General features: G+C 50.5%; 2 protein-coding genes and 1 non-coding gene across 10 annotated transcripts in view; 2 read left to right on the top strand and 1 right to left on the bottom strand.

The window, feature by feature from the left end:
* Positions 1 to 890: 890 nt before the first annotated feature.
* DEXI (Dexi homolog) lies at positions 891 to 14,030 on the bottom strand. Its single transcript, XM_066382623.1, has 2 exons — positions 13,086 to 14,030; positions 891 to 1,503 (listed from the first exon to the last, which is right to left on the bottom strand). Exon 1 carries the CDS (start codon positions 13,513 to 13,515, stop codon positions 13,228 to 13,230), a length of 288 nt encoding a protein of 95 aa, XP_066238720.1. The 5' UTR covers positions 13,516 to 14,030; the 3' UTR covers positions 891 to 1,503; positions 13,086 to 13,227.
* Positions 14,031 to 15,927: 1,897 nt separating this feature from the next.
* Positions 15,928 to 26,550, top strand: part of CLEC16A (C-type lectin domain containing 16A) — a 221,537-nt gene continuing 210,914 nt past the window's right edge. For all 8 annotated transcript variants that reach the window (XM_066382613.1, XM_066382610.1, XM_066382612.1 and 5 more), the window contains exon 1: positions 15,928 to 16,172. In XM_066382613.1, the coding sequence (XP_066238710.1) occupies positions 16,093 to 16,172 (80 nt within the window). In that variant the 5' untranslated portion in view covers positions 15,928 to 16,092. The remainder of the gene's footprint in view (positions 16,173 to 26,550) is intronic.
* On the top strand, positions 23,288 to 23,425 carry LOC136404583 (U4 spliceosomal RNA). The gene has a single exon (XR_010751311.1). It is a non-coding gene; the product is annotated as a U4 spliceosomal RNA (small nuclear RNA).

Genomic DNA, 26,550 nt, shown 5'->3' with positions numbered 1-26,550 from the left:
ATGCAAATGTGCCTTGACTTCTCGGGCGGCGCTCTGTGGGCACAGGCACTCTGTGCTGGAGTTGCTCTCGAGCTCCGCCTGGTGGGCGGGAGAAGCGCTGCTCACAAGAACCCAGGCATGCGGCGTCTGCAGTCACGCTGTGTGCTGACGGCGCGATTTCACGTTTAGTGGTTTTCAAGTGCGTGCGCCTTTTAAGCCCTGATTTCCCCCTCAGAGCTCCCCCAGTGTTTCCCTTCTTACACTCACCTTGGGCCTCTCAAATGTCTTCTGTTCACATTTAGCATCCCTTTTAGAATCACAGAAATACAAGCGGTGCTGCAACCGCCCTTTCTCTTGAGTTCAGACCTTTAGTCCCACACACCTCAGTCTGCTCACCTGAAGCCTGGAACGAATCACCTGTACCTGGTTAAACATCGTGTGCATGTGAAGGTGCTTTGAAAAGCAGTAGGTGCTCTGCAAACTGGAATTATGCTATTTTTTTTCCCCATGAAACTGCAAATGGACCCAATTTCCCTCATTCGTTTCTTTCTCCCTCGTCCCTTCCTTATTTGGAGTCTACTCTGTGGCCAGTGCAGAAGAGAGGGTGGGCAGAATACCACACTTCTGATTGCTCTGGGACTTGGGCCTGATTGCCAGTTTGGCCACCAGGCCTCTGCCACCACACCCCAAAGGCCGGCCTGGTATGTCAGGCTGCTGGAAGCAGGGAAGGAGGGGACTGGCCTGAGCCTCCCACACCAGCCCAGTGTGGGCTGATTCCAAAACTCGCTGGATCTCCAACTTGGGAGGCCCTAACTCTCCTCTTTTTTGTCAACCATGAGGTTTTCTGCTTATGAATTCCTTTGTCCAAATCTCAATAAAACAAAACAGAACAAAGAGCAGGCCCCCAGGGGTTGAAGTTGCATACGTTTAATTGAAAGAAGGCAGCCTCCTAAGTATTGCTTTTACAGGTGTATCAAAGTCCAGTATTCATACACTCACATTTGCTAAAAATATTTCTGGCCAGAGGAGAAGCATGGCCCTCCCCCGCCACGATGGATTAGTTCTGGCAACTTGATGAACAAGCCACTTGAAATGAGTAAGTCAAAACCCTGCCCTCTGCCCCGACGCATTCCTCGCCTCTTTTCCTCTGGAGTCACTCCCTGCAGCAGTCGCTGCATCTAAGCTCAGGGCTCCACGGGTGGCAGCCGGAGTAGCCTATTGCTTTTGTGTGTGAGTCCGCGGTTTGAAGCGTCCTGTTGGCGGTTAAATGGGGGGCACAGGTACGGTCGGGGTAAAGAGCAGGGAGGCATATTCTGGCTGGGTTCCTGTAAACATCCATCGCAACTACGAAAGGTCAGAAGCCAAGGCAAGGCCATTTGTGCAATGCTGCAGGTGGGTGAGGTCTTCAGGCAGCCCCGCCTTCTCCCTTTGGGACGTCGGCACTCAGTCTCAAGCTCTCCATCCCACCGTCCTGCGTCCGGAGGGGAACCCCCTGCTGGCACAGAACGTTCGAAGGAAGCAGGCCTAACAAGAGAGAAAAGGGCGTTACCAACGTGGAAGCAGGGGGCTGCCGCCGCTTGCTCTCGGGGCTCCGGACCCACCCCCAGGCCTCGGGAGGCTCCGGCGGGCGGTAGGGGGGAAGGTCTCCTTCCTTCTATCCCTCGCGTTCAGGGAACCACCAGAAGCCTCAGACTCAGGTTCGGGGTGTTTTCCGATAACTTTTATTAAAAACTTTTAATGAATTTGCCTGACTTCTAAGGACCTTGTTTGAGAACCAGTGCAATTCTACGCGGGAGAGAAGGCCTGTCCGTGACGGGAAGGAGGGGAGGGGAATCCCGGTACCTGACAGGAGGGCAGGGCAGGGAGGGGTCGCCTGAGGGTCCCTCAGCTGACTTGAGCTCCAGGGCAGCTGAGCAAGCTCTGGGAGTGGGCAGGGGCTGGCAGCACCTCCCACCCTGCCAGAAAAAAGCGCCAGCCACGCTTGCTCAGCAGCCCCACCTGGCCCTCACCCAGGACAGCCATGACCCCACTGCAAGGCCCCTGGCCACTCCCTGTGCCCTTCTCTTTGCCCAGCTGGTGCCAGTGTGTCTGCAGCGTCCCACACTCCCATGGCCACCCCTTGGCCTGGTCGAGTCTCATCTTTCCCAGCTTAGACTATTCCTTCTGCAACCGTCACCGAGCATCACATAAAACTTCTACTAAACACCCAACATGTCTTGTTCATCGGGTGCTACTGACATTTGGGGAAGGATACTTCTCCAATGTTGGAGGGCTGCTCCGGGCACTGCAGGATTTTAGCAGCACCTCTGGTCACTGACCGCTAACAGGCAGCAGCATTCCCAGGTACAGTGACAGCTAACAATGTCCCCTCGCTCCATTTCCAAAGACCACCCAAAGGCACAGAACCGCTTCCACCGAGACCCATGTGGCTCCAGCAGGGGGAAGCTGCCAGCAGTTGCTAGCATTGCCTTCCCAACAGACAGCTCGCCCTTGAATCTTCATCCCTGGGTCTGCTCCCAGAACACGGCCGGGATGGAGCCGTACACAGGTGATTTCATCCCACCCTCCTAACAACCCAGGAGTTACCTACTATTACAATTCCACTTCACAGATGGAGACACTGAGAGGGTCTAAAGCTGTCCACCTCTCCGGGGCTTTGTCCCACTGGAGAGCTTAAAATTTACAAAATCTTATACTGCCTGTGTGCCAGGTCCTGAGCTGGGTGCTGGGGACCCCGTGAGGAGTGCAGTCCCTGCCTTTAACACACAACAGAGTGAGCAATTTCAGCCCGAGGTGAGACACCCAGCCACAGGCGGAGGCACGGGATGAATGGCGTCCGGTCTGGGGAAAGCTGTGCGCAAAAGGCCTGTGCAGGGAAAACAGCTGTGTTAGGCTTGCTCTCATGCACTTTGCACGATTAGTGAGTGAGCACGTGGCAGGGCCACGGTGTACAGTCTACGTAAGGCTATGGGTGCTTGTCCACCACTGCAAGGAGCCATCTGACGGATCACTTGCCTGACAGCATGAGGGGCTGTTTTCCTGTCCGCTCGCTGACTGCCACGAGGGGGAACTGTACTCTGCTCGCCGCTGCCATGAGCAGTTTTCCCCTGCCTGTGGCTCGTCTGCTGCTGCGAGACTCGAATAAACTGGGAATGACCGCAGTTGCTGTACCGTCTGCCTGAATCCAACGTGAACCTGCCTGTCGGCCACCGGCGTTGCAGCATGTCAGACAGGGGCAGGTGACCAGGGCACAGCAGGTCCTGGGACCTCCTGTAATTTGGCATGGAGTGGGGGAGGGGGTAGAAGGGAGGCCAGTGGGGAGACAAGGCTGCGGAGCTTAGCAGGGGCCAAACTGTTCAAGTTTCTGTGTCCTTTGCCAGATTCATATCCTACAGGCCAGCGAACGCGTCCTTCTCTTGCGCGAGACTTGACCTGGCTTTCACTAACGACACAGGTAAGCCCTGGAGTCCTCAGGTCCAACCCTCTTCCCCACGAGACCCGAAGGCGGGAGGCAGAACGTGGCCCTCTAGCGGGGTGCTCACGGCCCCCTGCCCCAGCCTGCCAGGAGCCCACCTTCTGCTGTCCTCCCTCCTCCAGGTAACCTGCGGGGTTCCTGGGGGGGTCAGTGTGGCGCTCCTGAGGACCCTGGTGGCCACGAACCTGGAACAGTTCTTTCTTCAGATTCACCCGGACTGGGGCTCACGACAACCATCCCAAGGCAGGGGATCACACTTGAGCCCAGTTCAGCCCGTGGTTAGAGAACAGACTCACCCCATCAAACAGAGACTCACTCCTTTCCCGGTCTCTGTGACAACAAACCGCATCAAGGCCCAGACACGTGTGGGCCCGGCTGTCTCGCGTGCGCCCCTCCGGCCGAACGGCTCGGGGCCCCGCAGGTGCCGGTCCCGGCAGAACTCGCTCTCTTCTGTTTCATGGTGTTTATAGAGAGCCCCCTCCGTTTACGGCAAGTGATGCCAGTTTCCCATTTCTGACAGTAATATAAAGTTCTTCTCTTTCAAGAACATTAATTTCACTTTAAAAATTTAGGGAGCCAGATTAAAAGAAAACTACATAGAAGTTCAGGCAATCGGACAATAGGGAAAAATTATTGACAGTGTCATATAATGTTTGGGCCATCCTTTTTTTTTTTTAATTTTATTTATTGATTTCAGAGAGAGAGGAGGGAAAAATGAGAAGTATCAATTTATAGTTGCTTCATTTTAGCTGTTCATTGATTGCCGGTCGTGTGTGCCTTGACTGGGCAAGCCCAGGGTTTCGATCCGGTAGCCTCAGCACTCCAGGTCGACGCTCCATCCACTTCGCCACCAGCAGCCAGGCGGTTTGGGCGATACTGATCCAAGTTGGTGCCGCTCACTCCACAGAGAATGGAGGGGCCCACAGAGGGTGGTGATCCGCCCTAAGCCACACTGCAAGTTGAGCACGGAGATGTCATCCCAGGTTTCTGTATCCATGGCTGGCGGATGGCCTGGGCCCTCTCATCTGGGTCACCCACGGTTAAAGACCAATCCGCTTGTTCCTCTGACTTGCAGGTCTGGTCTCACAGCAAACCCCAGAATGAGAGCAGCAGTCGACATTGATCAAGCGCTTTACACTCACCTAGCACCATCTGCTTTAAATCCAGTCTTAGCTCATTTATTCCTCAAAACAGCCCTAGGAGGTGGGGCCAAGAAGAACCATCATTTCTAAATTTCACACGGGCTCAGAGAGGTTAAGTAAATTGTGCAAGGCCACACAGGAGAGCCAGGATTTGAACCTCCATGGTTTGACACCAAAGACTTAATTCCTCTCAGCGTCTTTGGTCCATTTCTTTCCTCCAAGGCATCAAAAGCCCTAGCTGCAAAGCATCCCGTGGCTGCAGCTTCTAGAATCGAATTCATTAGTCGTTGGCTTTTTTTCTTTCTTTTTGAAACTACCTCATTCCAGGCGACTCTCCAGAGCTGGAGAGAGGGAGTGAGTGGCTGACTCGTTGGTCATTAGAATGACAGTTGGGCACTTAGTCCATTTGAAGCAGTAATGTCCCACTTGATACCTCTGCAGAGGACTGGGTTGAAGTGAGAAGTGGCCCATGAATCTTAAAGGTGCTGGTGGGGTGATGCTCTGGACACGCTGACAGGGGACTCCTTTTTGTGCCTCAGCCATCCACTGTCCTAGTGCCCTGGGGGAGCCAGCACAGGTCTGGAACTGGCCTGTCTGGGGTAATGCTGGCTCTGCCCCTTCCTAGCTGTACTACTTCAAGCAAGTCACCTAATCTCTCTGGGTCTGTTTCCTCCTCCGAAAGGAAGACAGTGCTGACAGTGCTCACCTCACTGGGCTGTTTGTGGTGAAGATGGCCTGAAACGTGTGGAATGCCTGCCACAGTCGGCACACAGGAGGCACGTGCATGCTGGCTCCTCGCCTCCGGGTCCCCACCGGTTCCCAGCTAGAACGCACACCGGGCAGCGGGCTCCTAGACGCCGGCGGCCTTCAGAAAGGAGCACCCTTTGCCTTCTCCACAGCCATTGCCTGCTGGAAACCCATTACTCCCACCTCTTGGTCTACGTACCAAACGATCAATTACAGTGGCGATGTCACCAATCAATTACAGTGGCGATGTTGCCACAGACATCATCCGGATGAGTTGCCCTGTGTCTCTACTGTGTTCCCCGTGACGGGCTGTGTGGTAGGAGGCCTCCACCTTGTCTAGTTTGATGACCAGAAGGTGACAGGAGAGAAGCTCTCAGTCTGCCTGGGTCATGCCTCTGATGGAAGCCAGTGTTCTGGAGAAACACGGACCAGGTTCTCAAATGTGGGTTCTGGTTTGTACGTCAGCCACCGACACTCATAGCCGTGGGCTTTGTGACGATTCTGTGGGCACACCGAGTCTGTTCAGTGTCCAAGATTCCGCGAGGCCCTCTGTGGGGTAGCGCTGGCCCAGCACCTTCTGATCCTGCCACATCCAAGGGCCACCTGTACTGCTCCTGGCAGGGTATTTCCAACCAACACACCTCCTTCTTGTGACTCCAAAAATTTGAAAGAAACCTTTATGCCATTATCATGAATAAAAAAATGGTATCATTTGTCATAAACGTTAGACGATGCTAAAATAAACATGATGGAAACGAAACTATGAATTCTAGCCTGAAAGGCAAACCTGAGCCTGGTTTCTTTGGTCAAACAGGAAAAATGTCAAGTGCCACAGAGGTGGCAGGGGAGCCAGAGGCAGATGGCACTCTGCTTCCGCCTGCTCACTGCCTCCCGGACGCCTGACCTCACTGTGGAGGCCGCGCGAGTGTGGCTGGGAGGCCCAACCCAGCCGCCTGATAGCTGGCCATCGGGGTGAGTCACTGAACCTTCCCAAGCCTCGGTGGCCTTCCCTGCGTCATGGGGCTGATGAGCCTTGCCCTGCCCAGCCCTGCCTGCTTCACAGGTTGCAGCTTTAACCACCCACCAAGTCCCGTGCCAGGAAGAATCCCAGGAATGAAGCCTGTCCCTTCCAGAGGTAACCGGAACTGGGACCAGCTCCCAGCCACCCCCAGGACTGGCCCACGGATGAGGGTGTGGGGGCGCTGGTTATCACTGGCCTTGGGCTGCTTCAGAGGCCATCCACACAGACACACCCTCCTGGGTAACTGGCCCCCAAGAAAAGCAAGAAACACTTCCAGGTCTAAGACCCTTCTGGGTATGACATATCATCAACTGTCACCCCCAGTTTAGAGAAGGAAACAGAGGCCTGAGGCGAAGTCACTTGTCCAAGGCGTTGGCAGAGCTGGGATTTAACCCAAAATCTGATTGTGAAGACCCCACAATTTCAGGGGGTCTGTGGAGACAGCCTTAAGTAACACCAAGTCACATGAAATAAGTGATTCGTTTTGGTTCTCAGTCAATTCTTATGATTACTTCAAAGAGAAAGTTCCACTCTGAAGCTAAAAGTTGCTAATCTGCCTTTTTAACAAAGAGCAGGCCAGAGGCCCTGCACCTTTAGCTGGCTGCAGTGTCTGGCCAGAAGTTAATGACTTTGGCACTCACTGTTCTTATCCATGCCAAGTGATGCTGGTTTTCTCTTTTCAATGACATAAACATTCTTTAAAAAAAATTCACATGAAAAATATTTTCAAAAAGTGAAGCGCTAACACTAGTAGATAATCACAAACTAGAAGCTATAAAGGGAGAAACAACTTGACAGTGAAGAACCGAAGACACCACCTTAGCCAAGTGAACGAAGTTAACATCACCAGTAACGAGGCAGATGGGTGCCATGTGTCTTCTGGTACGATGCACTCAGAAAAACATGCACTGACTTCTCTGTGGTGTTCCTGCCAAAAATGCATCATCTGAATCTAATCTCAAGAGCATCAGACAAACAAATTGAGACAGTCTACAAAATACCAGACTTGTATTCTTTACAAGTGTCAATGTCATGAAAGAGACACAAACCGAGGAGCTGTCCCAGACTGAAGAAGCAACAGAGACATGACAATCAGTGCAAAGGGGTGGTCTGGGATTAGATCTGGGCCTCAACCCCCCACCCATCTTGTGTGTGTGTGTGTGTGTGTGTGTGTGTGTGTGTGTGACAGACAGAGAGAGGGACAGACAGGGACAGGAAGGTAGAGAGATGAGAAGCATCAGTTCTTCGTTGTGGCATCTTAGTTGTTCACTGATTGCTTTCTCATATGTGCCTTGATTGGGGGGCTACAGCAGACCGAATGACCCCTTGCTCAAGCCAGCAACCTTGGGCTCAAGCTGGTGAGCCTTGCTCAAACCAGATGAGCCCGCACTTAAGCTGGCGATCTCAGGGTCTCGAACCTGGGTCCTCTGTGTCCCAGTTTGATGTTTTATCCACTAAGCCACTGCCTGGTCAGGCCCATCTTTTTAGTGTAAAACACTATTGGGACAGTTGATGAAATTTGAATAAAGGCATAAATTAGATTGGTCCTAGGATGGCATCAATGTTGAATTTGCTGGAATGACAATTGTACTGAGATTGCCCTGGCCAGGTAAGCTTGGCTGGTTAGAGCGTTGTCCTAAAACACCACGGTTGCAGGTCTGATCCTCAGGGCACATTCAGGAAGCAACCAATGAATAAATAACTAAGTGGAATAACAAAATGAATGCTTCCCTCGATCTCAGTCTTTCTCTCTCTCCCTTCCTCTCTTCAAAAGTGAATCAATTAAAAAAAATTGTACTGTGGTTATATAAGTGAATGTCCTTGTTCTAAGGAAATTCACACTGAAATATTTAGGAGTACAAGAACATAACATCTGCAATCTGTTTTCAAATAGTTCAGAAAAGTAATCATACGCATATGTATGTGTATATACTGGGTACATACAGAGAGAACACATGTTGCATACACCAGCAAATGTGGCGAAATGTGAACCAGTACAATTGATGAACTGGCGAGAATATGAGAATTCTGTGTCCTCTTCTTATAATTTTTATGTAATTGTAAATTTCAAAATGGCTTTGTGTTTTGTTAAGAAACTCAGAGAAAAGGAAGGGGAGTGCGTAAGGCAGGTCTGGCAGAGCTGGGAGTAGTGTTACAAGGACAGGTCAGAGCCCCTCCCTGGAGGCCCCCACATACCCACTCAGCACTGGGTTGGGAGTCTCGCCTCTCGCTCAGCTTTGTCTCCCTGGCTCTCACTCCCCTTTCTGGGTCTCAGTTTCTTTATTTGAGAGATGGGGATAAATGATGCCTGTCCCATTTATTGTCATCTTGGTTTTTCAAAAGCAAACTAAGTCTCCAGAAGTCCTGGGGTGGGGGAGACGACTCAGCAGATTAACCAGGGATACAGATGGTCAACTGGAGAGGAGCCCTTAATTTCTTTATCCAACAAACAGACACAAGGCCTGTGAGGGTGTGCCTTGGACCAAATCTCGTTTGCGTAACTGAGAGCCAAGGGGGTGGGACCTCTGGCATCTCAGCTGTCTTAAGACACATACTGGCATATTGGCTCTTTTCCTGTCCAAAGAGGCAGCCAGAACTAATGCACCTTGTGGACAGTGCCCTTCGGGTAAGTCTAATGTCAGGACAGACTGGTGAGTCAGCAGGCCTAGGGGTACACATGCCTCCCCTCGTCATCATTGCCTGTCGCTTGCCTGGATGACAGTCGTAACTTCCCACCTGGTTTCCCAATCAGCCCAGACCCCAGCGTGGAGCTCTCAGGACTTGAATTTATTGTGCCCATGTCCCCAAAATAGGTTTGGGTTTCAGAGCAGAGCAGTAATATGCCCAGCTTCCTGCGTGTTCTGCTGATGGTGCAGGCCAAGGCCACAGATTGGCAGAAGGGAGCGGGGCAGGTAGATGGGAGAGGAGTGGCTGCACACCCAGTGGGGAGACCGAAGCCTGGAAAACCCTGTAGTAAGCTGACTGCTGGATCTGGTTACACTTAGCTCCAAATCTGAGCTCTGCCGGGCCATGCCGACTGGCAGCTGCATTCTCGTCTCCCCATTCCCCTGCTCCTCCCTCTCCCACAGTCCTCCCCCTATGCCAAGAGAGGGCTGGCAGGCAGGCACCATCGGCTTTCATCAGGAACCAGGACAAACTAATTCAGCTGAGATGCCTCTGCATCAGAGCTGCTAGGACGTGGCCTCTCTCCGGCTTCCGGGCCGGCTGCAGTGGCCCTTCCTCCTGTCTCCCGGGAAGGGCGGACGGAGCTCCTGCCTTCCTGCCTCCCCGCTCCCTGCTCCTAGGCAATGATCAACACCTACAAAACCGGAGCTGTGGCTCTCCAGGGCTCCAGATCTAGTGGCCTTTGGAGGCCACAGTGCAATGGGCAAGGCCTCCCGACGGCCCTGGGCCTAGAAGGCGGAGTGAGAAGTCTGTCCCAGTAGTCTAGACCTGGACCTACCCATCACCCAACCAGCCAACCCCCTTTTGCTCATCATGGGATATAATTATCAATGGGTATATGTGTAGCTTTATACACTCTTAAGGACCTGAGAGTACACACTTTCCATTATATCTATTAATAATAATAGTGGTTAATTTTATTATGTCATTTGTTGTACACAGAAAGGTCTAAGAGCTTTACATCTATCTCATTTAATCCTCACGAGGAGGCAGGTTTTCATGATCTCCGCTTTACAGAAGAGGAATCTGACACTCAGGGAGGTAGGCAGCATGCCCAAGGTCACAATTAGGACTGGGATTGGAACTCAGCGTCTGAATTGGGACTGGAACCCAGTGTTTGACCCTAACACTGTCTCCTCAATAAGTTCTCAACAAATGTTTAAGGACCTGAACTATGTATGCACACACATTAGAGAAAAAAGAGAAAGAGAGGGAACGAAAGTGAGTTCATCTTTTCATCTGGAGATCCACCCTCGTCACCACTGCCTGGCCCGCTCCTTAGCCTTAGCGTTTCATGAGACTGTGGCCACGCGAGAATGAGCGAGAAAGAGCAAGATTTGATCCTTCGAGTTCCTCTGCTATGGAAAGGGGCCTGGAGAGGAGATGCAGTCAGATCAGCTTTAATCTTTCCCAAAGGCCTTTCCTGCTTCTCCCCACCCCTCCCCCACCCAAGTCGGGGCTTCCCAGGTCCTTGGGAGGGACCAAGACCGCTTTGGACTTGGGTGGGGAAGAAGGGATGCTGTGCGGGGCCTTCCACCATCTCTCCAGGCACCAGTACCTCCCACAGCCCAGGCCCCGCTATCTCCCAGCGTCCAGCCCTGTCCCTTTGAAAGCTTTGCAGCCCTGAGACACACTTCCTGTGTTTCTGCGTAAACAGTGTTTGCTGCAAAGTATGTCAAAACATTCAGGGTTCAGGTTTTGGTTCAGAGTAAGCCAATGTTTTCACTTGGAAGGGGAAGTGTTTCTGTTAACGCGCAGAGATAAAATAAGACAGTCTTCACCAAGTCACACTGTCTGAAAGTCAAGTGCTTGGCTTGTGGGGCAGGGATTCATCTTGGGATCCCCGGAGTCTAGCGCAGGGCCTGGCAGAAGAATAGGCACGGCTAACATTTGTTGAATGACTGAATCACCAAAGAGCCTGGAACCAGGCACGGCAGATGACCAACACTCAGGATAAGATTCGATCTGGATTCCATAGGTGCTGCCTTCAAAAGGTCTTCTTAGTCTGTTCGTGTTTCTCCATCTTTACTAACCTTGTCTCATCCAAGCCTCAGTCACCTGTGAAGTGAGACTGTGTCATCCCCTGCCTAAATAATACCCGCTGATGGCTTCCTACTGCTTATGGCTGTGGCCTCCAGGTCCCATAGTCTGGCTCCACCCACCACACTGACCTCTCCTGGGGCTGCTCTCCACCAGCCCCAACAGCCTCCTTTCAGCTGATGGAGGAACCAGCTCTTTCCCACCGACGGCCTTGGCACTCGCAGTTCCCTCCCTCTGCCTGGATTGCTCTTCTCCAGGTCTTCATGTCTGCCTCCTAGCAATTCAGGGCTCAGCTCAAGTAGGCCATCTCCTCGGAAGGGCCTTCTCTGATCCCCCTATCTGAAACTGCCCAACTCTATTATTGTGCCATTTACTTGATAGACATTTAGTGAGCACCTACTAAGTGCTAGGCACCATTCTAGGTGCTGAGGAAACAGTAGTGAACACAAAAGGGGCGCCCATGTCCTTACCTGCCTTTATAGCTCTCAAATACGTCTGACGATCTTGTTTGGGAACTGCTTGTCTCTCTCACCAAGTGCTAGGAGGGCCAGGGCTAAGTCTGTCTGGCTCACTGTGTTTACCCACAAGGCACAGTAGGTACTCAGTAAACATTTGTTCAATAAAAGAACCAACAAATGGTTGGTTGGCTGGCTGGCTGGCTGGCTAGGCAGGCAGACTGCGTAGTTATACAAAGTAGTTCAAATGAAGCTTTCTTCAAAGAAATATACCTGCTAACCCCTTAAGGGAGCCCCTGACCCCCAGCACTACTGGCAGAAGGTCTGGTCCTACCCTGAATCACCCTCTGACTATGGTCATCTTGGTTTAGAATTAACAGAGGAGAGGTGTTAATTCAGCCTGCTTCGGGTGAGTAGTATTAGTGTCTGTTTTCCAAAAGAAGCCCTTGCCCAATGCCTCAGTGTCCCCCTTCCACTGCCACTCGGGCCCTGTACCTAGTGACACTCTGGCGATGGCTACCTGAGAGGCTCCGCCAACGAGTTCCTGCATGCTCCATGAAGCCTCACCAGACCCAACAGTTTGCTTGTCCTTCTCCCACCTATTCCAGCTGCCTCTCTTTTTTCTCTTTGTTTTTCTCATTTATTTATTTATTTATTTGCCTCTCTTCTTTGATGTGTTACTTTGGCCAAGTCTTTCTCCTTTCTGGATTTTAATTTCTCTCCCACCAACACACAGTTGGGGCTGGACACAGCTTTCTGGTTGCAGCCTAGCGCAGGACTTGGAACACCTCAGGGCAATGATACCGTAGTTTCTTCTGCTGACCCAAGAGCCCCCTGAGGCCTTGCACACACAGCCGGCAAAGCCAGCCCCAGCACCAATCCCCAGCTTGCCTGCTCTGTGAAGGCAGCCTGTGAAACTGGCAGCACCTGCAGATTCCAGCTACAACACTGCCGAGCTGGGGCACCCTGAAACCTGACTCCAAAACAGCCACAAACCCAAGGCCAACGGAAGTACAGGGTTCTTTGCTGAAGGTTTCTCCTCTTACACCCCCAGCCAGGAGTCCTTGCTCTCCGACCGCAAGAGGCCTGAGACAAAGGCGATCACTGCCTCGCTTCATACCTTTTATGACATTCCAAGTCTTTATCCTTCCAGACTAGTGAGAATCCCCCCAAAACCAAGGTCATCATCAAGCCAGGCTGGGGATAGGGGGAGGAGCTGACAGATCTGCCTCAAATGGATTTGAGAGCAAAGGTCTTTTCCACAGCTGTGGCTGTTGGTACTATGGTCAACCCAAACGCTACTTAGACCCTGGCTCCCTTCCCCTTTGCAACAGCTGTCACTTTCCTTAGGGGAAGCCTTCCAACTCCATCTAAGGGTCTAAGAGGAGTCCGGCCATTCCTGGCATCCAGATAGACCTGGAGAAGGCGGATGGAGGAATGATCAGAAGCCTGGGGGAGGGACTGTGTCCGGCTTGGGGACGCCTGCCTCTTCCTCACCAGCGCCCCAACCCGTCCTCACCCGGCGCAGAGAGGGCACTTACAGGCCTCGGGGCCTGGAGAAGGCCCCATCCTGGAGGTCCCATCCCTAGCCAGACGGTGCCCTCATGCAGCAGCGGTGGCATGATCGGAGCGGCTGATCCGAGCGGATGGTTGCGGGTCGTGGGGGGTGGGGAGAGGCAAGGCCTACTCCAAGTAACCATCAAAGACGTCGAGCTCCGAGTCGGCATCGTAGAGGCCCGAGCCGGGGTCGGAAAGCACGCCGAGGTCCACAAGCGCCTGGTCCATGTCCTCCGGCAAGAAGACGAGGCCCACGTTGAGAACGATGTATTCCATAAGGAAGGCGTAGTATAGGATCAGAACATTAACGAAGAACAGGCCCACGTAGAACATAGAGGGCAGCAGCGGCGGTGGCACGTAGGGGACCAGGGGGCCCAGCGCGTCCAGGTGGGCCGCGACCCGGGCGCCGGGCATGCAGTGGGTGGCGAGGGTGGCAGCGGCCCGGGATCCCAGCGAACTCAGCCGCTGTGGCGCCCGGGCGGCCGGCGAGGAGGCAGCTCAGCCATCCAGGGGCGCCCTGGGGCTCGACCGAGGCAGCGCTGGGCCCCGGTGGTGACCCCGGCGATGTGCGGTGGGCCCCTGTGGGCGAGCCTCGGCCCCCGAAACGTGCCTGGCGGGGTTCCCACACTCCCAGAAGTGTCTACGCGGTCCTCTCGATTGGCCCGGCGGCCAGGCGAGCCCCCACTGAAGTGGCCGGCGGCTGTCCCGCTCCTCCGATGCGCCCCGCTCGCAATCACAGGCCCTCGCAGCGCGAGCGGGGACCCCACCGCGGCTCAGCGTTCAGGGCCAGTCCCGGAGGCAGCGTCTCCAGGTCGGCCCCGCAGTTCCTCGAGCCCCATTTGCGCCCCCGCAGGCTCAGCTCCCATGGCTGAAGCCGCCGCGTCGCCGAGCTGGTGGCGTTCCGAGCACCGCCTCCGAGCGACCCCGCGCTCATTGGCGGATCGCCGCCCCGCTCACTGGCCGGCTCAACGGCCGCGTTCATTGGCCTGAGCCGTCAGGGGGCGGGTATTTCTTTGCTAACGTCCCTCGGGGCTCTGGCCTCTGAGTTGCTTTCCTGGTTCTGGACTCCGCCCTTATCTCAAATCCAATTCGCTCTGCGAATCCCTTAGGGGAGTGGAAAGAAACCCAACACACTTCAAACCTAGTTGTATCCTAAGGTGACAAAAGCTGGAGAAAATCGCGAGCTCCCACTGCACCTTGCTGGACTTGAATTTGGCGTCACGCCTACTGGGGACTCAGTTTACCAGATGAAAAAGAAGGCAGAGGAGAGGAGGGATGGTGGACTTTAACAGTGCAAATCAGAGACTTTCCCAAAGTGCCAATTTTTCATTGTGGGGATGATCAACTAGTGTCCCCTTGTTTCCAAATTCTGGCTGCTGGAAGGTCTGCCTATTGGGGAGGGTTCTGCACCATAGGGTTCAGGGACACCAGACTATAGAGATTCCCAGGCAGGTCACACCTTTAACTAGTATGGCTGCTTCTTGTTTTCTGGACTTTGTAAGCCTTGTTTAAAACAATGGTAAAACATTCAACCAAGAGGTACACAGAGAAGTGATTCCCCGTCTGATGGGGAACCTATGTGCATCCTTCAGGAGACTGATCTTGTCCACAGGGCCTTCCAAAGCAGTTCAATAAACCTTTACATCTCAGGCCACACTGAGCTGGGTGTTTTATGTGCATTGCTTAAGTGGGGCCAGACAAGGCAGTGTAGTATGTAACCCTTTGTACGGAGAAACAGAGAGGACCCTGGACACTGATTGGCCTGCCTGTGTCTGGAGGCCAGAACCTTCCCTTTCTTCTCCATGACTGTTTCTTGACCCTTTAGATGAGTTACAAAGCAAACCATTAACTCTCCATTGGTCTCCATTTCTCCAACTGCAAAAGATGAAACAAACCTTCATTTATTCAGTCACTCTGCCAATATTTGTTGAACACCTCTTAGCACCAAGCCTTGTGCTAGGCATTAGGGAGAACATTGGTCCCTGGCCCAATTCTGTCCTGAGCACAAATGGTTGTACAAAATAGGCTTTAGATAACTATGAAGTATAGGAATAAATGAATGAAAGGTGAACAGGGTCACCTTTCTTCCATGGAGCTTCTTACTACCTACCCAGCAGATAAATTTAGATACACCTTCTTGGTAACTTTGGAAATGATATGGATTTGGGGGGAAGACCAGAGAAATATTCTGAAAGTTCAGGATGTTCAGTTTGGTACATTGTTGCTTGAAGGCCTTTCTATATACATATTAACTAAAATATAAAAAGAAAAAGGCTGTGAGGACAAACAAGGCCATTACCGATTTGATGCAATTTAGTTTACTGGGGGATAAAAATAAGAGTGCCTGGGTTTGAACTCTAGTTCTGTCACTTACTTGCGGCATGACCTTGGGCAAGTCAACCTCTTCGTGATTGTTTCCTTGACAATAGATGGAAATAATAATACCCACCTCATAAGGTTATTAGAATTAAATAACTATACATACATAAGCGCTTAGGACAGTGACATGGTATACACTTTGCAACAGCTTCTCTTACTCTTATCATACAGCTAATAATTGCTAATATTGCTGTTACTTTATTCACCCTACTTCACCGACTTCCTTCTCAGGTTTCAGCGCACAGGTTTCCCATTCCCGCCCACCGGGACCGAACGGCTCACTCTCCTCCTCCCGCTCCGCCTCTTCTCCAAGGCTGCAGCCCCGCAGTTGCGCGATGCACGCCGGGCCTTGTAGTCGGTCCGTAGGCTCCCGTCTATTGGCGCCTCACGGGCGAACTGCACTTCCCAGCGTTCCCCGCGGCGGCGGCCGTAAAGCGCGACGGTCGAACGGCCGGTTCCGGCTGAATGTCAGTGCCGGGCTGTGGGCCGGGGAGGAAGGGGGTTGGCGGTCTCTTCACTACCTCCGCGGCTTGTGCTGCGGCCGTGGGCTCCCGGCCTCTGGGCGGCTGGGGCATGAGACCGTGAAGCAAGCGTCCGGCCTGGGCCGCCGACATGTTTGGCCGTTCGCGAAGCTGGGTGGGCGGGGGCCATGGCAAGTCTTCCCGCAACATCCACTCCTTGGACCACCTCAAGTGAGTGTGCTGGGGGCGGAGGTGGGAGGCCTTGGGGCTGGAAGCTGGGATGGGGGTGCGTAGCGCCGGGCCGGGGTCCCTGGGAGGTGTGAGAGCGGAGGTGGAGGGCGGAGAGAGGCGCTCGGGAGAGGCTGTATGGTGGACTCTGGAGTCAGAGCGTCTGGGTTCGAACCCTGACCCCGTCGCTCCTCGCTGTGTGACCTTGAGCAAGTCCCTTAGCTTCTCAGAGTCTCAATATCCCCATCTATAAAGTAAGGGGATGAGGTTTAAGTATACGGACAGACTTCATTCTTGCTGGGAGCAGATCATGGGTGGTACTTCTTAGGCAGGACAGCAGAGAGGTCGGAGGTCAGGATCCTGGAGTTGGACAGATCTGAGTTTGAATCTAAGTGTGTGAAGTTAGACCTTAGTTTCCTCGGTTGTAAAACCGATATTATGACAGGACCTGCTTCCCAAGACTGTCTTGAAGGTTGGGTAAGAGAATGCACATAAAGCTGGAAGCACGTACGGGTGCTCAGTAAAGGGCAGTAATTAAAAGCAAACTGTTTTCTAGGAGGAGTCTAAGAAGGGACTGTCAGAAGTAGACTAGGGGAGGACAGGTTGCAAACATGGTCCTGGGAAGCAGGAGTGCAGCAGTCAGACCTGCATTCAAATCCCAATTTCACCACTTAGTGCTGTGTGACCTTGGGAAAATTACGGCACCTCATTGAATCTGGGGTTTCCCATCTGCAAATGGGTATTGTGAACATTGTGCAAGAATTCAGTAATATCACATGTAGAAAGATTCATTCAGTGTGTTACACAGTAGGTGGCCAGTGATGGTAGTAGCTGTGTTTATCAGCCAGGCCAAGCCAGGCCATCCCAGACCACACTACCTAAAGTGCTTCCACCACCCCAATTCCCTTCCATCTTTCTCTTGATTTCATTCAGTGCATCTCCACTAGCTGCAGTCGCTCTGTTTGTTTTCATTACTTTTCCGTTTGCTACTAAACTGGCACTTCCAGGAGAAGAGAGGGCGAGTTGTATTTCAGAATCTAGTGCTGTGCTTGGCATACTGTAGGAGCTCAATGGATAAAGAATGAAAAAGAAAAGAAAAACTGAATGAACTGGGGTGAGGTGTGGAGCATGCCTAGATTGGGGAGGGGGTTGCTGGAAAATAGAGTCCAGATAGAGATCTTTGAGGAGATAATAACCTCAGGGAGAATAATGTAGTGGGGAGGGAGTTGGTTGGGGAATAAGCAAAGCTTTGGTGGTAATAGTTTACAGCTAGGAATGAAGAAGAAGGATGGAGTGGGGAGGGGAAAACCAGTTGGAGGAAGACAGCGGCCAATGGCAAGGATTGGTGAGAAGGAAATTAGATGAGGCTTCTCATTTGGGTTGAGGTGAGGGTGCTGTGATGCATAGCTGAGTCCTTTCTAGGATGGAGCAGGTGGGTTTTTTTTAGCCAGAGAGACAGACAGAGACAGACAGGCAGGAAGGGAAAGAGATGAGAAGCATCAACTAGTAGTTGCGTCACTTTAGTTGTTCATTGATTGCTTCTCATAACGTGCCTTGACTGGGGGACTCCAGCCAAGCCAGTGACCCCTTGTAAGCCAGTGACCTTTGGGCTCAAGCCAGCGACCACAGAGTCATGTCTATGATCCCATGCTCAAGCCAACGACCTTGCACTCAAGCTGGTGAGCCTGTGCTCAAGCCTGATAAGCCCGTGCTCAAGCCAGCAGCCTTGGGGTTTTGAATCTCGGTCTTCAGTGTCCCATGTCAATGCTCTGTCCACCGTGCCACCACTGGTCAGACTGGAGCATGCATTTAATAGTGATTTGGACTCTGGGTGATGGGCACACAACGCAATGAATAGTTCACATGCTATGGAGATGTATACTTGAAACCTACGTGTTCCTATGAATCAGGGTCACCCTGTTACATTTTATTTCTAAAAATAAATAAATGTAACTTTGTGGGTCTCAGAGTGGGGGGCACGAGGGCCCATTATGTGGTGAGGAGTGGTTTTAGGGGGTTGTGAGAGAGGACATGGGCAGGAGAGAGGCCCGAGACTAGCAGTAGGTTGGAGGGAAACAGGAATCTGACAGGGGAGGGCAGCTGGCTGGGAAAGGCAGAGGCTAAGGCTCTCAGGATGTAGAGAGTGGGTGGCTGTGGCCGAGAAGGGGAGGACGGTTGGGCCTCCAGCCAGCACCCAGCTGCCTTCGGGCTCTCACCTTTTAAATTACTTTAATATTTATTAAATGCATTTTCTGTGCCAGGTACTTGCTAAGGACTTCCTGTGTGTTATTTTAGTCCTCACTAGTCTATGAGTTATAGGAACTATTATTGTTTCCATTTTATAGATGTGGAAACTAAGGTTCAAAGAGATTGTCACTTGCCCCAGGATGACAACAGCCAAAAAGTGTCAAAGCCAGGATTTGGCTTTAGTGCTTGCACTCATTACACTGCATTTTTGAAACAAAAAAAACCCACACAAACTTCCTTATAAGTCAGTTTGGAAAGACTTTCAATTTAGTCAAGTCTCACTGCCCAGTGGGACATCTTCACCCTCCTGCCAGCGGCTTATGGTAGAGGTTCTCGGGCTCCTTTGAAGGATCCTGAGAACTGCCCAGGTGCATTGTTTAGGTTGCGTGGCCATCCAGTACTTTCTGGAAACCTGAGCTGCCTGCCCCGGATCAGGCAGATCAGCTTAATCCATAATACAGCCTGTCTGAGTCACCTGGTGACTTGTTTACTGGTGTGGGGCTTAGACCATCCCAAAGTGGCTTGGTAGAGAATGGCATAAACAGCTAGTGCCCGCCCCAGTGCTGGAGACGATCTTCATTTGGCTCTGATAGCAACCATCTTGGGTTTGGGATACAGAACAGCTCATTCCTGGAGCGAGTTCGCAGGCTGATGGGGGAAGCCGCCATCCAGCCAGTGACTCTACAGCATGGCAAGCACTCGGATCACCAGAGGCCCGGGGTCCTGTGGGAACCTTCTTAGAAGTTTCCTGGAGGAGGCAACCCCAGAGCGGAGTGTTCAAGGACTGGCAGGAGTCACTGTGTGGGCAGCAGGATGTGGGAGGGGGCCCTGGGGGCATGTGGAGTATCAGCATGGGGCCAGTGGCTGTGGGAAAGAAGGCAGGAGGTAGAATGAAGCTTGGGCTTCACTGACACATAAGGTGACCAGCCATCCCAGTGTGCCTGGGACTGAGGGGTTTCCCAGGACATGGGACTTTTAGTGCTAAAACTGGGAAAGTCCTGAGCAGCTGGTCCAGATTGGTCACCCTTCCAGTGATGAGAGAGTTCCTAATACCCTCTTGCCCTGACCTAGGGCACAGTGTCACAGTGGTTGGGAAGAGAAATTAAGATACTTAAAAGGATTTAGAATTGATAATTGGGGGCTGGGGCACATACAAAGCATCTGGGGATCTCCCCCCTTTTTTAATGGACTTTATTTTTAAGAAGTTTGTGATTTACAGAAAAATTGAGAGGAAAGCTGCAAACCCTTTTTGAACCATGTCATTCTTCATAACATTCCCAGCTTTCAAACTAGAAAGGGATTTTCCTGGTAGACAGGGTTTTACTTTTGGAATATTGTGTGCCTGTGGTTTTTTCTACTGTATCAACTTTGTGATTTAATTGAAGCAGATTGAAATTGTGAAAGGTTATTTGCATCATGGGTTTATTGCCCAGACTGGTGGCAGAGGCTGTGAAATTGACTAACAGATGCCACCAGTAAGAAGAACCTTTACTGATGGAGTTGTGTGATTGCTACTGACACGTCACCTGTACCAGGAACTGTGAGTCCACACTGATGGAATTATTTTGTTCTTGTGTTGTGTGGTTGCCTTAATTCTGATCAGCTTTTTCGTGTGGCCCAAGATTCTTGCTTGCAAGTGACAAAAACCAAGTTGGAATTGCCTTAAGCCCCAGATGGAACTAGTTGGCCTCTGTCACTGAACACTGTGTTCTGGCTAAGCCATGGCTGAGTCCAGGTGTTGAGAAGAAGCGGTCACTATCTGCCTTTTTCCAGTTCTTGTCTCTGCTTTCTACCGTTAGGAGTTATTCTCAGCAGGCTCCAGGTTTACACCATATTAGCTGAGCAATCACTTGGGAAAGAAGAGCTTCTTTTCTTAGTATTGCCAACCGAAGTCCAGAATTGAGTTTCATTAGACCAACCTGGGGTCTCATGACCATCCCTGCACTAGTGGCAGGGGGCATGGAGTGCTCTAATTGGTCTTGGAGCTGGGGTGGCATCAGCTCCTCCCAAGCTGATGGACAGAGCATGAGAGAAAAAGAAAATCAGGGGTTATTACCCAGAGAGGTGGAGAATGTATACCCAGCAGGCAGACGCCCATCTCCTCTTGGTTCATTTCCGTTTTGCCTAGGATAGCACTGATCCTTTTAGAACGGGAGGCGCAGTGTTGCCAGATTCATTTTCTTAGGCTATCCTATTCAACATATCACACATAGTGAGTCCAAGGCACCTGCTATGTCAAGTCTAAGTTCACCAGGTCTTCAGAGTGCTTTAGACCCTGTTCCCACCCAGCTAGTTTAAGAGCACAGGGGAAGACTGTGTAACTCAGGCTTGGGAGTCAGGAGCATCCTTGGTAGGCAGACACCTGTTGAAGTGGAGACCTAAAGGATAAGTGGTTGTTACCAGATGGGGGGTAGGGGTCGGGCAGGGCTGGTGTGAAGGAAGGATGCTCAAGCAGAGGAAACAGAGAAGAAGCTGGGAAGAAATAGATTCGGGTCCTTCAGTAAGGTGTGTGTGTGTGTGTGTGTGTGTGTGTGTGTGTGGTGTGTGTGTGTGTACGTACGTACACGGGGTGAGGGAGGGGTAGGACCCTAGAGCAGAGCAATGGGGCAGAAGTCAGAGAGACCAGGTCCTGCTGGGCCTTGTAAATCATGTTAAGGAATTTGGAGAGTGGGCTGAGAATAGTGGGGAGCCACTGAAAGTTTTTAACCAGAGGACTGCTGTGGTCCCTCCAGAGTTTGGAGAACGGACTGGAGGAGGGTCAGGCTGGAGCTGGGTTTCCGCTCAGGGGACCGCTGCTGTCTCCTGGTGAGTTAGGGTAACCGCCTGCCATAACCCGAGGACATCTCTTACCCCATTTCACACTGCCGGTTCTTCTTTCTCACTCAGTGTTACACACACCTCCTGTGCCCCCTGTCTGCATCTTCGTTCCTCCTCCTCAGCACCCCTCTTCTTCCTGCCCATCCTGATGCCAGTTCTTCCATAAAATTGCCCTGTGGCTTTAGCCAAAAATAAGTTTTACCATATTCTCTAGCTTCACCTGTTCGTGTTCTTGTTGACTCACTCAGTTAACACCTTTTGTGTGGTCTTCTCATATCTAAGGAGTTAGACCAGCTAGTAGGTGCTCTGGGCTCTTGAAGCTTTATCCACCCTTGAGTGAGCTCCCAGGAAGCTGGCCAGGGTCCCTCAGCCATGTCCATTTGCCATCGGAAATGTTCTTAGTATAGTTGTCACCCAACTTGACACAAACTTTATGAGGATGGGACCTGTGTGGTTTTTCACCTGATAATTGTCAGATGCTGGGACAGGGCCTGACCCATAGTAAGTGACCAACAAGTATTTGTTGTAGGATGTACAAGAGAGGCAAGTTCTGGCCAGGCTTTTCCTAACAACAGCTGCTCTTGCCACTTTGGTCACAACATCTGTGCTGGAGCTGTGACTTTTTCCAGGGCTGAAAGCCCTACCTGCATGCTTGTCTGGTTGCTGGCTCCCTGGCCTCTCAGACACAGTCTCACTGGCTGGCCCAGTTTGACATCTTTCAGAGTGATTCATCAGAAGCCCCGTCTGTAAAACCTTTCTCTAATCCTCTAGTCTGGTTTCATGCTGTATGGAGCTTTTCCTTGTCCTGCCAGCCAGAGGGCTGGATGCTGTCCAAATGGAAGTTTTCAAAGCACAGAGTGGGGTGCTCTGGGGAATGTCTGGGGAGGAGTCCCTGCCTTGGTGCTGAGCAGGTCAAAGAGACACAGGCCCTGTGTACCCCACCCCCGCTCCAGACATTGTTATTTGGGGGGACGTGGATTTCTAGTCCCCCTATCCCTTTGTCACTCCAGTTACCCTTTCTTACACTCTAGCTTGCAGGTAAGTTTCAACATCTTGCAATAGAGGCATCCTAAGAGGCATGTTATCATACACGTCATGAGAGGTATGAAACTTGAACTCAGTATGACTGTCTCTGAAGTGGACATAATTATTAACAGTAATGGTTTAACTTGGGCAATAAGTGACTATTGAGAAGGAAGGTTCTGTGGATTGTTTACAGTCTGTAGTTCTAGGTGATTAGCCTCCCGTGTGTTGGTTGCACATTGACAATAGACTGTAGTTCTCCAGGCGTTTCAAACTCATAAGTTTGTCTCAAAAGGTAGAGTTTATTAATGTGCAAGGGTGTGGTATTGGGATTCTACATTCTACAGATCGGTTGGGAGATATGGTAATGCTCTCTCTTTTTCAAATGAAAATGAGCCTGACCAGGCGGTGGCGCAGTGGATAGAGCGTCAGACTGGGATGTGGAGGACCCAGGTTTGAAACCCCGCGGTCGCCGGTTTGAGCAGGCTCACCAGCTAGAGCCCAAGGTCGCTGGCTTGAGCAAGGGAGCCCCCCCCCCCCCCCCCCCCCCCGGTCAAGGCACATATGAGAAAGCAATCAATGAACAACTAAGGTGCTGCAACGAAGAATTGATGCTTCTCATCTCTCTCCCTGCCTGTCTTATCTGTCCCTGTCTGTCCTGCTCTCTGTCTCTGTCACACACACAAAAAAATGAAAATGAAACGGAGTAAGGTCAGCTGTAAGGACTTACCTTAAGATCTAATACAGGGGTCAGGAAACTTTTTGGCTGAGAGAGCCATGAATGCCACATATTTTAAAATGTAATTCCGTGAGAGCCATACAACAACCCGTGTACGTTATGCATTTATCCAATAAAAATTTGGTGTTGTCCCGGAGGACAGCTGTGATTGGCTCCAGCCACCCACAACCATGAACATGAGCAGTAGGAAATGAATGGATTGTAATACATGAGAATGTTTTATATTTTTAACATTTTTTTTATTAAAGATTTGTCTGTGAGCCAGATGCAGCCATCAAAAGAACCACATCTGAGCTTTGCGCAGTGGCAGTATCATAGCCAATGAGGTTTATCCGAGGTGCAATTATTGCTAGTTGGAAAAAAAAAAAAAAAAAAACCACATCTGGCTTGCGAGCCATAGGTTCCCAACCCCTGATCTAATACATATCTTCTTGTTTTTTTGATCTGTTGTTTATCTATTTGATTTTCTTGTATGCTAGGCATTCATAACTTCATATAAATGCTTGCTAGTCAAAGTTGTTTATTGTTTGTATTTTCTATACTATAATGGCTCTAAATATGGGGTCTGGGGTCTGGAGTCAGACTGCCTGGGTTCTCTGTGTGGGGTCTCTGGGCAGGTTCTAGACTCCCAGAGCATCAACCCACAAGGTTGCTGTGAGTGAACACCTCTGAGGCACACAGAATAGGTCCTGGCGATAGGAGGCTGCAACACTTTCTATTATGATGATAAAAATATGCGGACATAGATAGAGTTTGAGAGAAAACATTATTGTAACAGTTGTCATTGTAAGAGAAAAATCTTAATTTTAGGTAGTAAAAAGTTCAAAGTAATCATTCTTGCCTTGGAATCTTACCTGAGATAGGGACACAGTCTTGCACACGAAGATGGCCATGTAAACACTTAGGAATTCTAATGCCTAGCAGAGGAGTAACTGCTGTGCTTGTCCTTTCCATGATATACTGTGAAGCCATTAGGGATGCTTGCAACACTTTTCAGTAGCAAAAATACTTTTATTTTAGCCAGAGGTGGGGGGAAAAGATGGGCGTGGAAATGGACGTACAACATGAACTCATCTATATAAATATCCATTGCAAAGGAAAAGACCCAGAGAAATACGTTGCAGCTCCAGCAGTGGTCACCTCTGGGCAGCAACGTGCTTGACAACCGCCATTTCTCTTTTGTTGTAGTTGAAGTTTCTAACCTTTCTAAAACAAGTGTTACATTTCTAATCAGAAAGTTATTAAGTGATTAATATCTCTGAGTTGACTTAGTTGATCTTCCAAAGCTCTAGGATTAGATGCAGCATTAAACATTAAGTTGTAACCCATTCAGCTTTCTTTATTTTCCTCAGTATCTTTAAGCAAAATTATATATTAAGGGTTTCTTCTAAAACAGTGTGCTTGGGCATTGGGGAGTGAAAAGATGAGCCAGGAATAGGTATAATCATCATAGATCTTGAAATCGAGTGGGTATTTCTATTAAAAGTTTTTTTTTTTTTTAGTTTATTGATTTTAGAGAGAGAGGAAGTGAGTGAGAGAGAGAGAAAGAGACACCAATCTTTTTCTGTATGTGCCCTGATCAGGGATCGAACCTGCAATCTTTGCGTACTGGGATGACACTAACCAATTGAGCTATTGGACCAGGGCTAGTAGGTGTTTCTATTTACCAACAGCAAACATTTAGAAAATGATTATTTCAAACACTACTGTACAGTAGAATAAAAATAAATCAGATACCTGGAAATAACTCTTTTTTTTTTTTTTTGTATTTTTCTGAAGCTGGAAACAGGGAGAGACAGTCAGACAGACTCCCGCATGCGCCCGACTGGGATCCATCCGGCACGCCCACCAGGAGGCGATGCTCTGCCCCTCGGGGCGTCGCTCTGTCACGACCAGAGCCACTCTAGCGCCTGGGGCAGAGGCCAAGGAGCCATCCCCAGCGCCCGGGCCATCTTCGCTCCAATGGAGCCTTGGCTGCGGGAGGGGAAGAGAGAGAGAGAGGAAGGAGAGGGGGAGGGGTGGAGAAGCAGATGGGCACTTCTCCTGTGTGCCCTGGCCAGGAATCGAACCCGGGACTTCTGTACGCCAGGCTGACGCTCTACCACTGAGCCAACCGGCTAGGGCCTGGAAATAATTCTTAACAAAAGCTGTGTAAGTTCAGCAAACATTGAAAGAAATATAAATGTCATTATGTTACATTATTATAAAGATGTCAGTTCTCTCTATCTTTATACATTTAGGTCAATCTTAAAGGAAATCTTAGCAGGTATTTTTGTGGAAATTGAGAAGATGACTTTTCAAGTTTTTTTTTTGTTTTTTGCGTGAGAGAAAGACAGATGGGATGGGAGAGAGACGAGAAGCATCAACTAGTAGTTGTGGCACTTTAATTGTTCACTGATTGCTTCTCATCTGTGCCTTGACCAGGGACTCCAGCCTTGCTCAAGCCAGCGACCATGGGGTCATGCCTATGATCTCACACTCAATCCAGTGATCCCATGCTCAAGCCTGGTAAGCCATGCTTAAGCTCGTGCTCTTGCTCAAGCAGCAACCTTGGGGTTTCGAACCTGGGTTCTCAGTGTCCCAGGTTGACGCTCTATCCACTATGTCACTACCTGATCAGGCAATGAATTTTTTGTGTGTGTATGTGTTTTTTCTGAAGTGAGAAGTGAGGAGACAGAGAGACAGACTTCTGCATGCGCCCGACTGGGATCCACCCAACATATCCACCAGGGGGCGATGCTCTGTTGCAACCAGAACCATTCTAGCGCCTGAGGTGGAGGCCATGGAGCCATCCTCAGAGCCCGGGCCAGCTTTGCTCCAGTGGAGCCTTGGCTGTGGGAGAGGAAGAGAGAGAGAAGGAGAGGGGGGAGAAGTGGAGAAGCAGATGGGCGCTTCTCCTATGTGCCCTGGCTGGGAATTGAACCCAGGACTTCCACGTGCCAGGCCGATGCTCTACCTACCACTGAACCAGCTGACCAGGGCCCAGGCAATGCCTTTTACATTTACATATATGGAAATACAGAGGGCCAAGAATAGCCAGTACCAGAATGAAAAAAACGAAGGAAAGAGGTTTGGAGGACTTACATTATCACATAGCAAGATTTGTTAAAAAGCTGCAGTGATTGCACAGCATAAAATTGACACAAAAGTAAACCAATAGCTCCATTGGTTAGAGCATCATCTCGAAGCGCAGAGGTTGCTGGTTTGATCCCTGGTCAGGGAACATAGAGGAACAGATCAATGTTCCTGTTTCTTTCTCTCCCTTCCTCTCTCTCTAAAAGGAATAAATAAAGATTAAAAAAAATCTTACTCAGGCTTCCAGAATGGAACCATTGCTCTGTCTTCTGTCTCTCTTGTTTTAAAAAACAAAAAAAAACAAATAAAACTCCAATAGATCAGTGGAACTAGAACATCCATAAAGAGCCCCACATGTGTATCACCTTATTAATGACAAAGGTGACATCACAGTGCATTGGAGAAACGAGGACCTTTTCAGTAAATGTTGATGAATTAACTAGATATCCAAATAGTTAATGAATTTTGGCCAGTACCTCA

Source organism: Saccopteryx leptura, chromosome 4 (genome assembly GCF_036850995.1).
Source record: "Saccopteryx leptura isolate mSacLep1 chromosome 4, mSacLep1_pri_phased_curated, whole genome shotgun sequence".
Taxonomy (NCBI): domain Eukaryota; kingdom Metazoa; phylum Chordata; class Mammalia; order Chiroptera; family Emballonuridae; genus Saccopteryx; species Saccopteryx leptura.
This window is presented reverse-complemented; position numbering and strand designations above follow the sequence as displayed.